This window comes from Pieris napi, chromosome 17 (genome assembly GCF_905475465.1).
Source record: "Pieris napi chromosome 17, ilPieNapi1.2, whole genome shotgun sequence".
NCBI lineage: Eukaryota > Metazoa > Arthropoda > Insecta > Lepidoptera > Pieridae > Pieris > Pieris napi.
The window spans coordinates 8,974,405-8,992,904 of NC_062250.1; the positions used below are offsets into that span (position 1 = coordinate 8,974,405).

An 18,500-nucleotide genomic window follows, 5' to 3' on the forward strand; every position below is an offset into this window, starting at 1 on the left:
AGGGCCGCGCCGACCCCCGTCAGCGCCTGTGTGCGAAACCCATGAAGCGCCTCCTTTTTTTTATAGGGGGCAAACGAGCCTAAGGGACGGACAAAAATGGCAGTCATCGCAGCCCATAGACATTATTAGCGGGTGTGTTGCAGGCCTTTGAGGGAACTATTTATATTTTTCGGCCTACTTTTTACGAATCTTCAAGTTTCAATGTATTTTTTATTATTTTTTTATTTTTACCGAAAGAAAAATTTTCTTTAGTTTAATATACTTACTTAAATAATATTTTTTTAAATAGGTAAAACGTCCGCTTGCCAATTGCCGTGAAAAATAAAACGCGAATTAAATTGTTACATAGTTAATTTATGATGTTATATCGAACGTTTTTAAGGTCAGATTTATGACATATCTTTGTAATAAATCCCAAATTTTAGTAGAGGACGAAAAATATTTATATAATTCTTGCACAATATTAAAACACCCAATCGTGTATGAGGTTGGCAGCGTCGTTTACTATTAAATTTAAACTATGGCTAGCGCACGGTACATAAAAAGCGCGGAGATTTAGATCCAGCAATATTCTTAACGCGGATATTTGAGCCATTATCATAGCCTTGTCCCCTTAAGTTGTTTATTTCCAAATTAATGTCGTTTAGTTTTTCTATTATAAATGACGTTACTCCAGCGCCAGTTGTATCTATGATTGGACAGAAAGCTAGGAAATGCTCTCTAATTTCCAACTTTCTAGTTTCCATGTTAAAGTTGACAAATCTTATTATCATACTAATTTGCTCTTCGTGTGAAACGTCAGGAGTACAATCCAGTATTATTGAAAAATATTTATTAATTAGACATAAAGTTAAAATAAAATGTTGAATTTGGTTACCGAGTATAAAAATTAGTTCATTTTCGATTTTATCAAGGTATGGCGGCATATTATTGAAATCATAAGACATAAACACACTCACGGCGCAGCGGCCTTTCTTTTGATTCGTTAAGCTCTGAGTAATTAATGTAAACTTAAACCCAAAGCGTAAAATGAAACTTCAAACATACGTAAGAATATTGTAGTTAAGTGTAGTATAAATAATTTCGGTGGCGGCGCCCTTATTGTCTTAGCGCCTGTGTGCATCGCACACTTCGCACACATGGGCGGCGCGGCCCTGGGTATTATTTATTTTTATAAGCTTAAAGCTGTTCAAATCAAGTTTAGTTCCAGTTTCTTGCCGTCTTGCGACAAAAGACTACGGCGCAGTTCAGATTCCAACTTCCTAGGGGCAAGGACACTCTTAGTCCATAGATAACAGCCGTCAGGTATTGTGCTATCTACGTGCTAACTGTTGACAAAATGACAATTAAAAAATATAAGTGGTTTTGACTTTTGTTGTTTAACTTCTTGGAGTCGCTTTTGTTATGATAAGAAACTAATAATAAACCATTTCAAAATCTTTGAAATGGTCGTATTTTTTAATTTAAATCTTGTTTGTTTCTTTAAGCATAGTGTATTGCAAAGTGTAAAGTATACTGTGAAGTGATTTTATGGGATTCAGGGATTTCGAGGAATTCATAACATAACAGGAAAATTAGATATACACTTCATTTTACGCTGAATATTTACCTCAACACCCATAGTGTTAGGACGCATTAGTGTTTTAACTTTAGCGATGATTATTAATGTGGAATTTTGTATATTTGGTGTAATTTGATTGGGACTTTCAAACCTCAAGAATTAGCTCTGAGTTAACTTTAGTTTGACAATGTTGCATTAAATTGATTGCATAAATTCCTGTGACTTCGAGTTTATTCGTGGGGTGTGACAAGCAGAGATGCAATTTCAAAATGCCAAGGGTGGCGGTATGGTGGTGTTTAATGTTGTGTGGATGGAACGGAGGAGCTGCTAGTCCTGAATTGAAAGAGGAAGTTCCAGTGTTACGCTGTCCTCCAAATGTTAATGCTTCTCAGTGTCTGTATCGAGGGCACCAAGCTGATGAGTATTTGTTTAGTCTGCAAGGTGAGTGAATAACATAACTAGTTTATAATTTAAATTAATTTGGCAGGTAAGATTTCAAATAAACCAGATAAGTCTTTATTTGCTGACAAACACTATTTTTATTATGTATTTTATTGTTTTGTTTTTGTATATTAAGTGTAAAGTACAGACTAACGAATATACATTGTATTTTGCCAGGCTGCCCTACAACATCGGCTATTGCAAGCTTACCGTCCCTCCCTCACTTTGGTACATCATTCTTCCATCTCTTCATTAAAAACAGACCTGAAATATTACAGACCTGGCTTTATTACTTGTTCAAAATAGATACGAATTTTTGAAACAAATTATATTTTGAATTCGTTTTTAAGAGATAACTATCACAACTTAACCAAAGTTGTGATAGTTATTAATAATACTATTAAAGCAGTTTACTAGTATTCTTTTTTTAATGCTTCTCACCCTTTGGCACTTGATTTATAAACATGACATCAGTAGATTTTCACATATTTGCTTTTTTTTTAATTTTTTAATTTGTTCACCCTAAACAATTTTATAGAATGTATTACAATTAGGGTTAATTTAAAAGTTTCAAGAAGTTATACTCAAAATGGTAATATAGATTAACTAGAAATCCACTAAAAAACACACTAAAATTTCAGCTACAACAAGAACACAAAAAATAATAGTTTAAAAAACTAGAACACACGCTTTTAAAGCACATCAAACTAAAAAGTGAAAAATAATTCCTAATTTATTTTTTTCGATAGACGAAAAATATGGCACAGAGCGCCCCACGCTTTTTCACAATAATACCAGTATTTTTTGTTCATTACCATTTTCAGCCTAAATTAGGAATTATTTTTCACTTTTTAGTTTGATGTGCTTTAAAAGCGTGTGTTCTAGTTTTTTTAACTATTATTTATTTTTTAGTTAAATTTTTTTCATTTTTTTTTTCGGATTATTGCATTGTCATCGATCTTTGACAGGTGCGCAAAGTTTGAATTAAATCTGTCCGTTCAAAGTGGGTCAAAATCGAGTCCGAAGGAGTCGGTTACATACATACATACATACATACAGGTGAAGCTAATATAAAGCGTGTAAAAATTTGGAAAATCATTAAAATATATTAAATATATAAGGATGATACAATGTTATCAAATTACTTGCAGTTATAATTTTCATTGTTGTCTGCTACAAAGTTATCTTCACGTTAAAACGGCGCCATTTAGTTAAAAGGCTAGGCTGTTCATTGAATGGTTAATTAAGCTAGTTGACTGCGACATATCTATTTTATGAATAATAACTTTATTGAAAATAAATGATTTTAATTAAAAATCTTAAAAACCTCTTGTTATCAGATCCCTATCTTTCAATGACAAATATAATTATGTCATTAAAACTAGGCCCCCTATACATAATGAGATCTAAATATTTCAATGTTTTATGTAAAATATGTTTTTTTTTATGAAAAAAATTGTTGAGAGTTAGAATGATTTAGTGTTTTTAAATAATACTTATAACATTAAAACAATGTTTCAGGAAAAGACGTAACGGTGAAGTATGGTGCGAAGCATTTCAAACTATCATGTCCTGAAGGCATGAACTTGGAAGATGGCATACTGCCAGCATTTGCACACCCAACCGCTGTGTCCACCCTCACGCTCAACGGGTGCACTCCACCCGCTGCGTTGGCACCCGCTCTAGCCGCACTCAATCTTTCTCTCACTGCGCTTACCGATCTAACTCTTCGTGGTCTGCCGGCATTGCCAGCCGAGACACTGTCGCTTTGCAGTAGCCTAAACCTAACCTCATTAGAACTGTGCGCGGACCGCGGAAGGCCGACCCTCATTGCTGATACACTAAAAGACTGTACCAGCCTCGTCACTCTTCGCCTCATTGGAGTTGTCATCGATGTTGCGGCGCTCAGCCTGCTCCCCGTCTCCTTACAACAGCTGGCCTTGCGCCGTGGCGGCCTCGAAGAGCTGCCACCCACCGCGTTGCAACGCCTCACCATACTGGAAAGACTTGAGATCCAGAGTCATAGACTGCGAACCGCCCCTCTCGCAGCGGCGGCAAATCTTCGTGCCGTCGTAATTCACGCGCCACTCAGCAATCTCACCGTAGCCGCGAAACTCGAAAATTTGACGCTGAGCGGTGGCGCTGCCGCGGTGGTCCCCAACGGAACCTGTAACGTGCGGTCATTGCGACTGGTGGGCGCCCCAGAAAATGCTACAACGGAGTGGCTGCGAAGCTGCAGCCAATTGAAGTCACTAACATGGTACTGCGCTGCACGTGGGACCGCCGGCCGGATTCCGCTACCGCCCGCGGCCTCTCTAGAGGATCTGAAGGTTCACCGTTGTCGGTTGGACTCAGTGAACGAGGCGTGGCTTCGCGGAGCCCCGGCGCTGATCAGATTAGAATTAATGGATCATGCGGCGACGGCGTTGCCGCGGGAATTATTAGTATGGAACGTGGCGCTACGCTCGCTATCGCTTCGGTCCACTGAATTGAATCGCCAGTCGGTGCGGGCATTGGCGACAGCTGAGCTCCTGCAACTGCGTGAGCTAGATCTCAGCGACAATCCTTCGCTGGGCGACCTTTGTGGTGGCGGGTCCAATGTAGATGTAAACGCAGTATCCGCCCTGGTGAGATTACGCGCGTTACGTGTCTTGAGATTGCGAGGTACCAACGCCACACGTCTCTGTCCTGACTGGCGCCGAGATCTGCCTGCTTTGAACCTGGTCGACCTACGCAAAAACAACATCTCCCGCCTCCAGGTAAATTCACTTTCTAAACCGATCCCAAATCAAGTTTAAAAATCTTTTGTTCCTCGCCTTCCACTCCTTAACGTTACGATACATTTTTCCTTCCAACACACTTTTAAATTATTAATTATTTGTTTATTAGTAATCTTACAGCTAACATACATATTATAAAACAAAACACTTATACAATACAGAAAGCCAAAACAGATTACATAGATAAACAATATATACGAAACAGAAAACATAAGTAAGTACGTACATTAATAGACAAAAATATATAAGAAAAATTAAACAAAACTGAAATTTAACATTAAACAAACGAAAAACGGCATTTATAATTTAATATTTAAAAAAAAGTACGTGCGTACAAAGTACACATGTCAGAAGTGAAACTTCTTTGGAAAACTAATCTTTAACACTTGTTCATATTTATAGAAATCTAAAAATTTCCGAGACATAGAGGGAGGGAAAAAGGAAGATATGTTAGGGATATTAAGTGTCGAAAATTATTACAAATAATAAATTAAATTTTTCAAATTTATTTCTTCGATAATAAAAACACAGTGGCAAAAACAGCGAATCAGTACAAAATTATTTTGCATAAAATATAAGATTTATAAATTCTCTTCATAAATTCTCTTTACGAAATCTTAATTTTAAAAAAAAGAATTTCTATAAGGTAATTCGCCCTTCTTACTCTCTCTCAATCGGTCTCATTCGCTCTCTCCCTTTTCTTCCACAAAAACGCTGCACATCTTCGTGACGTTCCGTAAAAATTTCACCATCATGCGCTTAAAGAAGTTTCACTTCAAAAATACAAATTAATCAACAATTATTGTATGACACAGGGGGAAGATCTACAGTGGTCGCAAGCAAACGTGACGGTCGAATTGTGTGGCAATCCACTCGAGACTGTAAGCTATTCTGGAGAGCAATACCGCGCCGCGCTCGTCGAAGCGCCGTCGCGCGTCAACCTACACCTTTGCGACGACGTCACCTCCAATCCATGTCTACGCTGCGATTGTGACGTTTATTGGTTCGCGCACGCCCTCCGCGATCGACCCGCCCACGCACCTCCAGCTCTCGCCGCCTTACGTTGTTCCGGAGGCACTCTTTTGCGGGACATGCCGCTTGAAGATCTCACATGTCCAGTGCCATCGCCGCCGTGTCCACGCGCCTGTCGTTGCGCTGCAACGGGCGAAGCTGTTTCCGTCAGCTGTAGCCGCGCCGAGCTTGACGCCGTGCCATCCTTACCTTCCGAATTGCCCGTGCGGACTCTGGATCTAGCGCACAACGCTTTGACGCGACTCGGTCCAGCTTTACCCGCCAACCTGACTCTGCTGGACGTCTCACATAACCGTCTACAGCTAGTGGATTTGGAAGAGGTGGAGGCAGCGTTAAACGCGTCGCGGCGATTGCGTCTTGCCGGGAATCCATTGAGCTGCGAGTGCGCGGCACGGGAAGCAGTGGCTGCGCTGATTGCGGCGTCTGCGCGAATAGAGGACTGGTCCCAAGTGCGTTGCTCAGACGGCGGCTTAATAGCTGCATTGCAGGCGGGAGCGTTATGTGCGCGGCCGGCGTTAACGGCAGCGTTGGTTACATTACTTGCGGCGACAGCACTCGCGGTGATGTCTCTCGTCGTATTCCTTACAAGTCGGCGAGCCAGGAAACGAATTAAGGTAATGTTTAAAATCTTCTATATGTTGTTTTCCGATCGTAGTAATCCCGATTTCATATCATTTCATGATCAGGCTGTTTGGCGCATTGACCGACGGGAGTTTTTGGGGCTTTGGGGCTCATGCACTAGTTTTCCCTAATAGACCATATTATGTCCTAAGTGTCACTATTTTATGGTGACGAGCCATAATTTGGTAATACAAAAGATGTTCTGACCAGAATAGAATAAAGAAAGAAAAACATTTATCACATATTTTATTTTAGAGCTAGTCTACATTTAATTACTTACATACTAACAATTCTTAAAACCATTAAATATGGTTTTGATTAGCAAGCAAAATGAGGGAGGCATTTGCGGAATAAAAAAAATTAAAAAATTGGAACAACTCTCAGTTGAAATGCACATTGAATATTAATTGTAAAACTGAAGGTGATACATATACAGAAGAAGTACGATTCGTGCTTTCTATCCTCAAACTATTTGACTTGTTTGATAGCTAACGCAATGTATAATTGATAATTTATTTTTCCAGTGGTTCCTATGGTGGCGTTGGCGTGGCGCTGAGATCGAAGCAGAAGAAATGGATGCAAAACATGCGCGGTATGAGGCATTCGTATCGTTCGCAACAAGTGAGGCTGGTCGCGCGGCAATATTGGCTGCGCGACTGGAATCGCAGGGGCGTCGCTTATGCCTCCACCATCGTGACTGGGCGCCTGGTGAACTCATTACAGAGCAGATAGCGCGCTCTGTTCGCGATTCCCGACGAACAATTGTGCTGCTGTCAGATGCATTTCTAGAATCGGCATGGGCGCGTGCCGAATTTCGTGCCGCGTGGGCGTTAACCCAACGCGAGCGCACGCCGCGTCTGCTGCTCGTCCTGCTGCCTGAATTGACAGTGCCGCGTTCGACGTTAGCGGCAGCGCTGCCCGCGGATCTATCCGTTGCCGTGGCAACGTGTACCTATCTGGAATGGGATGAACCGAAGTTCTGGGAACGCCTCGAACGTGCGGTTCCATTACCGCTCGTCTCTGTTGCATCACCTGATGAGAACGGCTCCAATGACGCTCAACGTTATTAGATCTATCCAATACAAGTATTTCTAAGACTGTTTTTGATATTATAGTTTTTAAATGTATTATTTTTGAGAATATGATATGAACTGGTGAAACGGTAGATGGGTTAGTAAGTAGTTAGTAATGATAAACTCGAATTATGTTATAAACGAATTAATGATATCGCTTGCCCCGGTTTTAATGTTTTCGCATTTTTTGCTTCCTTTGGTGATGTACTACTTATAACTGTACTTTTTTTCAGAACTTTTGCAAACATTTTAATATAAAAAAAACTGGATGTTTTTATTGTAAAGTAATTACTTTTATTTGTATATGTAATGTACTAGTAATGACTAATGATAGCATTACCTTCTTTTATTTTTCGTGGAAAAAATATAGATTTTGCATTTACGACTTCCTCGGAGCAAGCGAAATATTTTAATACTTTTCTGATATAGAATCTCTGTGAGCCGATCTTAAAAGATTTTAAAAAGGGAGACTGAAACATCACAATACAGACTATAAAGAATTGTTTATTAATATTTTAATGGTGTTAACATTTATCATTTAAATATAAAGTTTGGGTTGCCATATCTAATAGTTTATTTGATTTTAAGTTTTTGATAAAATATTTATTCAATGTTGAAGTGCGCAGTACGCATTAAAATTGTAATTAATATTAAAATAATTTATAAGAGAAGAAAGTATTCGATTTGTATTATACATGTTTTTACATGATGGAAGTATTTTAAAAAAAATTGTTTTTATTTTGATAAGGAGCTGCATTAAAATGCAATTTTCTAAGGAATCTGACAGTAATTGGTTTTCCTAAAGACGAATTTTAAGCATGTATACTACGCCTTTAACGCCGAAGTTGGGAATCTAAATCAAATCCCCCAGTGAATTAAATAATCATAGGTTTTTAAAATAGTGTATACCTATTTTTATTGTAAAACGTCAAATCAGTATTGAAAGCTGTCAAACTATTTTTATAAAAATTGTAATTTTTTAGATTGTGACTTGAGATTTTGGAATATATACATATACATATCTTGTTTACGTTATTTTGTTGTAATAACACATTTTAAATAATTATTGTTTGTTTTATAACAAAGGTCGCCTATTGATTTTTGTACAGTAAACGCCAAAGTAAACAATGGCCATTACAATGAAAAATAAATAAAATTAAAAAAGTATTGATTTATTTTTTCAAACTGGACATGTTCCTGCGCCGGTATAACTTTCTGTAGCTACAGCAATCCCGCTGTTTTAGTATGCAATTTTGATACAGGTTTTTCAAATCTTTTCACAAACAATGGAATGGCGCGTAACAAAATCTAAAAATTGAGGTTGGGATTGCTATTAAGTGTACCAGAGTTAGGCTCGAAAACACGAATTATTGAAAGTTTCATAATATTATTTGTCGTTGAAAAAAAAAACGTAAATCTAATGCCTATTTCCAAACCGAATGAATTTTGAAGGATCTCCAAATTAAACATGATGTAAGCATATCTATAACCAAAGACAAAATAAAAATTGTCTTTCCTATAACGCAAGCGACAACTGCGTCGCTTTACATATTTGCATACTTAATTTATTATTTAATAGGTCATAGGAAAAAAACAATCATAACATGCCACAGGTATATAATTATAACAATGGATATGATTTTCACGCTTCCTTATCAAATAATGCATCATAAACAATTTGCACAATTAAAGCAAACCATTGTGTTATCACAGAAAACAAAATCGATATCAAAGCAGCTATAATGTCTTGAAACCCTTATAAAGACAAACTCTATACAATCTGTCTAACGAAAGAAGTTCCATGGATTTTTAACGCAAAACTAAAGATTTTTTTATTCAATCCATAGAGCTCCTTTCGTGAAATAGACTAACAGCCAAACAGTGATCAATAAAAAAATATTTCATACTGTGGTAACTGTAATTACTATGTATACAATTAAACTGTTTACAATTAAACTGTTATATAATTACTATGTATACAATTAAACTGTTTCAATTCTCATAATTTAACACCGATAGAATTGCTGTCATTGCAAATATAGCGCCTATTATAATATTGACAGTGTAACAAATAGTATTCGCCGTATTCGCTATAGACTCTATGACTTGAATCGGAACGTACAGTTGGTGGTACGGTAACGGATATGTAAACCTTAGGCATATGATAAAAATAACATTTATCGACTTCTACATTGTATAATTTGACGTTCTAGCGCTGCTAAAATACGAGAACCCCACTCTTAACAGTTATATTTCTTTAATTCTAGACAGGTACCTTGTTACGTTAACTTCGTACCGCGCAATTTAACATCAAAATTTTACATAAAACTTTACCAATATAACGTTATAAAATGTAATAAATACCGTAAATGTGAATACACCCTACGATTATGACTAGAACACAATGTTTGACTTGTGTGATATGATTTTATATAAATTAAAATTCGCGCCAATTCCTTATAAGCAGGCATGGACTACAATTAAAAGTTGCCATAAATGAAACTTTCATTGTCAACCATTGTTTTACTCACAGAATACATAATTATTGTAGTTCAATAAAAAACACTGATTGTATTATCATAAAACTAATTTGTTAAACTAAACAGTTAATAATAACTTTCAAAATCTAACTTTTAGTTATGGCTGCCAGAAAAGGTGTTACATAATGATGAAACAATTGAATTTATTTCTATTAAATATCTGTTCATACATATTTTTATGTCACTTAATATTTTCCAACAGGCTGTAATTTACATACACAATTATAATCGTCACATTTGTCTTACAAACTGTAGGAAAATATGGTTATAAAAATTATTATTTTATACATATTATTAAATTGACTTCAATTCTTAGGTTTTTTTTAGTGCGTGTTGATGGTCAGTTTACCGAATGTTCTAATTAATAATTGTGTTTGTGGAGGAAGGAGACATAATATCGTTGACATTAGCGCGTTTCAGGGTATGAAGTCATCGCAGTAATTTGTAGCACAAGATTGTAGGTGTTGCTACATGTTAATACTTAGCGGTTAAATTTCTCTTGAGTCAAAATATATGGAAAACGAACTCTATGCTATGTTTCTATAAACATTTAATAATACTGATAAAATTTTGTACTAGGTCTTGAAAACAATAACTATTATACGTATACTTTACAGATATCCGGATTAAATATAACCCGTGTAAAACATTAATTAATTTAAATATCAACGTTCCAAAACTACAAGAGAATTGCTCATGGGTAATCAACGATATAGCATTTCGATAAATCATTACAAACATTTCAAGAAACTATTGTACTGCATATTCACAGAAATCGTGTGCGCCGGTGCATTCCACGCTTGGCCGATGTGTAGAGTCCCATATTCCGGGACCGCATCTTTGACACATTCCAGCTAAAGTGCACGGAATCCGAACTAGTTGGCGGAATTGGTATAGAAGCCCGCGTGCTTTACGCAGTATTAGACGCCCGTCCATGTACATTGCTGGAAGAATTATTTTATGATCTTATATTATATTATTGGATAGTCGCTTGAGTTACACAGAGATGCAACTTAACTGTCTAATAATATGAAATCAAAATTATTCATATTGGTAACACTTCTGAACGTTTATATTTAATTAAAACTAAATCTACATATTTTATTCTATTTGGGAATGGTAATTCCCAAATCAAAGGCCGGGAAAAAAGGCAAGAAGCTTTTCGCCATTCAAATTCAAAATCGTTTATTAATTTAGGTAACAATGTACACCAGCTATGAACGTCAATAAAGAAATACATAGGTATTAAATGCTCAATTTTAATTTTACATTTACTGCCAGTTCTCAAATGAAGGAGGAAGGAGCTGCAACCATTACTACACATCCAAATCTCATCTTTTGATTAGGTATGGTGGAAAAGGTACTTGCCTTTATTATAGGAATTATAAATCACGTATACAATTCAAAAACAGTAGCGCTACAACCTTTAAGTCTGAGTCTGAGATTGACGCAGTCAACTTTTGGATATAAGGCATGCCGGTGTCCTCTCAATCTTATCTTATCTTCGCCGTACGAGCGAGTGTTAAATGTGTACATAGCAAGGGCGGATCCAGCTTTGGCGCCAGGAGGGGGTCACATAGTCGTGGTCAAGTCAAGAACTTATAATTTAATTTTGATAACAATAGATACAAGTAAAAAGTAGGTATTTTATTAATGTACGTTAGTAATTGCAATTAAAAATATTTATTCTTTATTGTACACTTGAAAAACTTAACACAGTATTGTGTACATACAGGTTGGTCCAAAACTAGTGACGTCAATAATTTTTTTTAGATTCCTCACACCTAGCACCGAGCATACGAAAATACCCCATGTATGTTCCGCGATTTTTTTTGTAGTTTTCGAGTTATCATTTTTTTGTGTTTTTTGAATGTTTTCTGCCAGCGAGGTTTCAAAAATTGCTATCTTTTTTTGTTGTAGGTATTTTGCAGTTTTTTGCAGTTTTTTCTGTGAAATGATTGTCTTAAATGTTGTTTAAATAAAAAAAATCTCAGCTTCCTATAATTAGTTAAAGCTACTCAAAAAAGGTTTTAAAGTTAGAAGTTTCGTTTTTAGCTGGATTTGTCCAAACATTCGACTTCAATTTAAAAATACAAAAAGAAGTTTCCGTAGCTTCTGGCTAAGTTCAGAAACTACGCAGGGTTCTAAGCTACCAAAATCATAGAAAAATATGGTACTTAATTGGTATTTTATTGTTGTAATCGGTGAATTTTTGAATGTACTACATAGAAAGTCCATTGGTGCACAGAGATCGAACCTACGTCCTCAGGGACGAGAGTCACACGGATTTCTTTATAAAATCCAAACAATTGTACAATTAGTTACTCACCTAAAGAACTAAAATGCAAGAGCATTTCATCAGTGTTCAAGTCTTGTGCTATGACGTCATCAGCGTATACTGCAACTATCGCCAGGCATAGGAACAAGTGGAAGTAGTCAGTCTGGTAGTTGGCCCAACAGGCCTCCCACATACGGAGAGCCACTGCTTCCGTGAATTCGCGTTTGAAACATCTGAAACATGAAAATTTTAAGATGAAAAGGCGGAAAATAATAATTTCCCTTTGGGTAAATACTTGGGGTGGGGTCCCGTGGGGTTCAAGTGCACCGGCGCTAATTAATGATTTTAGTTGGCGCCTGGTAGATAGTACCGGTGCTGAGAGCACCAGTACCAGTACCAGAGCTGGTGCTTTCCTCGCTCGCTCGGTATCGCAATACAGCGAGGAAATGCTGCCAGCATTGAAGGTACACAGCCACATGGACAGAACCTTTTAAATTTATTTGAGTTTTCTATTATAGTTTAATAAATTTAATATTAATCACTAAGATAATATTTTGTTTAAAAACTTTTCGAATTCATACCGAAAAATCTAGAATAAACAAATTTTTATGATGATAATAAATCAAAAACGTGGAAATAAATTTAAATAAGCTGAAAATTAAAATTCATGTATCTTTTGTGATATGTAATTAATTCATCAGTAATTCAAAAATATACTTAAGACTAGCGAAGGAAACTAGTAAAATATTAATAAATGAACGCGTTGCAAACCAGTAAAGTAAGTTTCCATAAATAATACTTCTAATTCCTAATACTACGAAACTAAGTATGATTAATATCCTTATATTTTTTAGTTAAGAAATCGTAAAAACTCCTAAGATAAACTTACAATAATATCCACCGATGGCAAAACAGTAGTTCCATGGCGTCAATATGTTTCTCAAGGTGTTTGTAAAAGTGTGGCACCATTATTCTGATAAGTTCCCTTAAGTAGCTCTGAAAAATACAATGACATCCAAAAAAAACTGAACTGAAAGTTATTTAACGTATCAAAAAAAGTATATAAAAAAACCGTCAAAATGTGGTTTTGCGGTGTATAAACTGTTCCCGGTGAATCAAACATTCTTTCGGGTGATTAGACTTTTTGCTTATGAAGAAATTTGACCTTTAGCATACAATTCTACAGTTTTGTACAATTATATATTAATTTATAGTACATATTATCTAGTTTGATTTAAAATTTTGAATCAAACTGCGTTGGCAACATTTACGAAATGTTATCTGTGCATTGCGTAATAAACGTCATTCGCATCGAGCGTTTTCGGGGTAAAACATTGTTTATATGTATTTGTATATTTTTTCAAATTTTTAATATTTAAAATATATATGCATTAATAATAATATTATATATATTAGCAAAAACTGTGTACTCTTTAAGGCTTCAGTTACCGTATTATCTTTTAAAATGTGTTGTGTTATTATTTATTTTTTTTAAAGACTATTCACACCAATTGACCTAGTCCCATGCTAAGCTGGTGAAGCTTGTGGTATGGGTACTAGGTAACGGATATACATACATATTATAGATAGATATACATATAAATACATATTTAAACACCCAAGACCTAAGAACAACACCAAATGCTCATCACATCGATGTTCGCCTCAGCCGGGGATCGAACCAAAAAAAAAAAAAATTTAAAATAATAATAAATATCATTTTAAAAATATAATTAAGAATGTTACCAAGTTGTTGTCCATATCGTTGTCAGTTGGGGTGCAGACAAAGATGGCACGCTGCATGAGACCTACAAAGCACCAAAAAGCCTCCGCTTCACATTTGATCTCACATAGAACAGGAGCAAGAAGATCACTCATTCCTTGGGTGTAACTGTAACACATAATAATTTAAGAATATTGTAAATATTGTGTAATTGTAATAATATGTGAGATTATTTTAAAAGATTTCAGGCTGGAAGTAATCAACAATTTTGTATAATATTTGATTTTTATGCCTAATCCATTGATATACAAAAAACCCAAGATGCACACTCAACGTATAAAAAACGTCCGCAAAAAAAGAGCGCAACATTCTAAATTGTGCGCTCATTTCAAATAGTCTCGCGTCGCTCGCGTCTGGGAGCAGTTGTTAAAAATGCCAAAGTGTTCTGTGAGAAATTGTAAAAATATTACGTCAAGAAGGCTAAAAAAGGATGGGATATCGTATTTTCGGTAAGTAAAAAACTTTTAGTTTAAAAACAATGTCTAAATTAATAATTTGTTTGAGCAATAGATGGCGTTAGGCGTGTGCTAAAACGCGATGGCATAACAACATCTTAGTATTATAATATAGCATTTAGGGTTTAAATTAATATAATGAAGTTTTCTATAGTATAAATAAAATAATAAATAAAAAGTGAAATTGTGTTGTGTGTGTTATTCCGTGATAGGTTTGTGTTCAGTAAGTAAAAAGGTTTTTTGTATATCAATGACCTAATCTTATATTGTCTTTATTAATAACACGGATTTACGTGAACGTCTTCATTTGGTTGCAAAAAGGCAGCAACCATTAAGGTCGGATGTTTTGGACTAATACATACCCTAAAACCGGATTATATATTGCATAATTTAATAATATATTCTTCATTATCTCTACATTATAGTTATTCTCTCCAGCAAAGAACGGGTTTCCTCTATCAGTTCTTACAACGTCTTTTTCTATTACACTTTGTACAGACTTCCAGAACATTGCGTGTTGCTCAGGGGTCATTTTTTCCAGACGTCTCTTTGTAATTTCATCGTACTCCCTTGTGCGTATTTGAAGGATAATTTCCCTTTCGTCATATGTAGAGTTGTATGGATAACAGTGAAGAAGGAAGGGCCAGACTTCCCGCCTCAACTCTTTGTCTAACCCCCCAAAGAATATACATTTGCGAAGAAACAGGTCATCTTCGATAACCCCTTTGCTATTCATTATCTTTCCGTAATATAATTCTGGGGTTATTTTAGGAAGTTTTCCCTCTTCTGGGTGTTGTTCTGATTTTTGCACCTCTGGCCGGCACACCATAAAGTGACGGTATGGTAGATTCGGTTCTTCGGAGCCTAAAACAAAATACACCGGTTTACAGGTACTTCGCGTTCAAATATCAGGTCAAGATAAAATTCGTTTTGAAAGGCGTAGGCTTAAGAATTTTAACTAGACATCTGCATACTGATGTGGTTCAAGTCTCATAGGGATGCAAAAACTTCAAGTAACCTATACCAAATAGTGTAAATTTTATCATGTATATTTTAGAAATGTCCTTAGTCGTTTAAAAAACATAAATATTTTTAAGTCAACGGGAATAGACATCTGTCGAAGTAGACATGGGAGAAATTGGCTGTGCCAAAAATTAATCTGGAATTGTAGGAAAAACACCAATTGTATGGTAATCAAGCATTATAATAATTTATACTTTTGGAAAAAAATATACTTGCTTGATTATTTGCGTGAAACATTATAATTAATATTAATTTGATAACGTAATAATATATTTTAATAATGTAATATTTTATCACTACAAATAATATAAGAATTGACCTATTAACATGACCCATAATGATATATTATCTTCTATGTAAAATTCCTTTTAAGACAAATTTGCACGCCATTACGTGTGGCAGAATATGCAATCTTTTGATTGTACCACCATAACATTTTTGTACCATATTCTTGCAATAAATAAATTAATATTATTATTAAATTTGCTTTACCTGGCGTAAGTTTAATATTATGGAGCAAAGAGTGCCATCTGTGTAGTACTTGAGCCAGATGGTCAAGTCCGCCATGATGAAAATGTAGAATTTTATATTGAGACTCCCTTGAAGCTACCACAAGTTGTCCACAGGTGCAGTTATCATCATTAAAGAATAAGCGCAAAGAACGCATTTGACTTAGATCGACGGAGAACCTGGAAACAGAGTGTAATGCTTTCAAGGGCGAGTGTTTAGACCATAAAATTGACAGCAATTATAAATAACTTAACTTATTATTATGATATTATGCAAATTAATATGACATTTGCATGCCTATTTTTGTGTGGCTTATTGTGCGGATTTTTATAATTAATCGATCTAAATGTACCAATGTGCTTTCTTTGCAAATAAACGATTTATTTATTATTATTATTTATTTATAGTCCTCTGTAATAACTTCATTAATTGTATTTACGCTAGATATTGTAAAAAAATATTAAAAGATTTCGTTCCGGTAAAATATTTTCTTTTACCCAAGTTCTACATACTGCAGCAGCTCTACAATTTACACGTGTACGAACTACTTATTATTCAACAACGCGGTACACGACAATATGCTGAACATTTGAAAACTAGGACAATTCATTATCGCAATACAAATGTTTATTTTTAAACGTTAATATTTATATTTTGTTAGAATTGTTTTACTACAATTCTGAAGATTTACTGTTAACAAAGTCATAATTTAATTTATTTTAATACCATAATTTTTATTTAAAGAATAAGTTTATTTGTGTGTTAAGCTTTCATGTTTGAATCGCTCAATTTCCATATGTTCCTCACAATTTGAAATCGATTTCCGTTAAGTTTAATTATAAAAATTAAATTGTTTTGTTTAATTTTTTATTATCTCTTCGTGATGTTTGCCTATGAGTGCTTGTCACATTAAAAAAAATATTTTATTTATCTTGTGCAATTTATCAGTGTGCCGAGAGTTAACAAGCTTTTATAAATAAATAAATACATGTGTTTTTAAGATGATAATATAATGGCTAGTATTAGATAAACAATCATGGCTTCCTGTTGAAATAATTGATTGGAGCGCGCAAAACTCAATAAGCGCAACGTCAAGGCATGTCGTGTTCTTCACGTTAGTGAAAAGATTTCTTTTTTAGCACAGTTACGTTCATCTGAAGCCAAATATTATATGATTTCATGTTATTTCGAAATAATCTCACCTTCGACATTTAAGAGGAGCCCTACGCTGAGGTGCTGGGGAACTGTGCACGCTGTCAGGAAACACCAAGTTATGTTTCAGGGCCAGAAATTCTGGAGTGCTCATCCAATTAGGGTTGCCCTCGTCACATGAACTCATCGACAATGACCTCACGAAGCCACCCGAGAGCGAGTCAGGGGTCAAGTCAACGTTCTCGATATGCGGATTAGCAATCGTTATGTTAACTGAAGTCATCGACTGCGACCGAACGTGTTTATCGCCTTCGAAAATTTGAGACTCATCTTTTACTTCGTACACATCATCCTTAATAGACTCCGCGGATTTTATTGTTGGCCTTGCACTTCTTAACTCGTCTTTCGTTGTATCATTTTGAGTATACCTTGTGTCATAAGATTTAATACTTTGCTTATCTGAATTCGAGTTCAAGCTCGTTGTATCTGAGGAGTCAGAGAAGGCATTATCATATTTTCTTACTTTCTCCTTTCTAGGTTTTGAAACAGGGATATCTTTTGGATAAGAGGGTATATTGATGTTACAGATCTCCTCACTCGGGCTCGTTTCAACAGCTGATGGGCATTTCCTAAGGGTAGAATTAGGAATCCAATTGAGAAATAATGTAGGTCGTTTCGCATTGTTATGCTGATCTGTAAATACTTTGGTCGTCACTGTGAGATAACCCGGATGATGCACTATATCTAATTCATGTCTAGCGATAGTCGGTGGGTGAACGCACACATTGTTCTTGCAGAATAAGATTTCGTTGTCCACATATTCAGGTGGGTCCTCGTCGTCAAACTCCAAGCCAAGAAAATAACTTGATGCTCGTTTAATTAGTTCAGGTAGCGGCATGATGTTTACATTTCAGGAATAAATCGAATAAGTATTGCAGATTAGTGCTATCACACGCGGCGATATCATCAGAGCACTTCCTTCACAATTCAGTGGACTGCGCGCATGTAAACACCCACATAGCTATGATAACGTATTGATCGCGAATCGTGTAGCGCTAACTACGTCACAGCAAGAACTAAGTAAGAGGAGGTTAAAGGTAATTGATGTAAAACGACCGATATGTACTTTCCATTCAACGTTAGATATTATTATAGCAATGCTTTTCGAATTTATTTTTATATTATGTAAATAAAAAAAAAGCATGCGCCTGTAAAGAAAATACGTAATTGCAATCTGAAAAATAGTAAGAC

General features: G+C 35.6%; 2 protein-coding genes across 2 annotated transcripts; one reads left to right on the forward strand and one right to left on the reverse strand.

Moving 5' to 3' along the window:
- Window positions 1-1,204: 1,204 nt before the first annotated feature.
- Window positions 1,205-8,534, forward strand: LOC125057718 (protein toll-like). The gene is made up of 4 exons (XM_047661552.1): window positions 1,205-2,002; window positions 3,524-4,761; window positions 5,598-6,428; window positions 6,960-8,534. Exons 1-4 carry the CDS (start codon window positions 1,831-1,833, stop codon window positions 7,503-7,505), a joined length of 2,787 nt encoding a protein of 928 aa, XP_047517508.1. The 5' UTR covers window positions 1,205-1,830; the 3' UTR covers window positions 7,506-8,534.
- A 934-nt stretch (window positions 8,535-9,468) lies between these two features.
- On the reverse strand, window positions 9,469-18,377 carry LOC125057719 (TBC1 domain family member 16). The gene is made up of 7 exons (XM_047661553.1): window positions 17,300-18,377; window positions 16,080-16,276; window positions 14,927-15,428; window positions 14,073-14,217; window positions 13,216-13,322; window positions 12,378-12,559; window positions 9,469-10,992 (listed from the first exon to the last, which is right to left on the reverse strand). Exons 1-7 carry the CDS (start codon window positions 18,145-18,147, stop codon window positions 10,799-10,801), a joined length of 2,175 nt encoding a protein of 724 aa, XP_047517509.1. The 5' UTR covers window positions 18,148-18,377; the 3' UTR covers window positions 9,469-10,798.
- Between the last annotated feature and the right edge of the window lie 123 nt (window positions 18,378-18,500).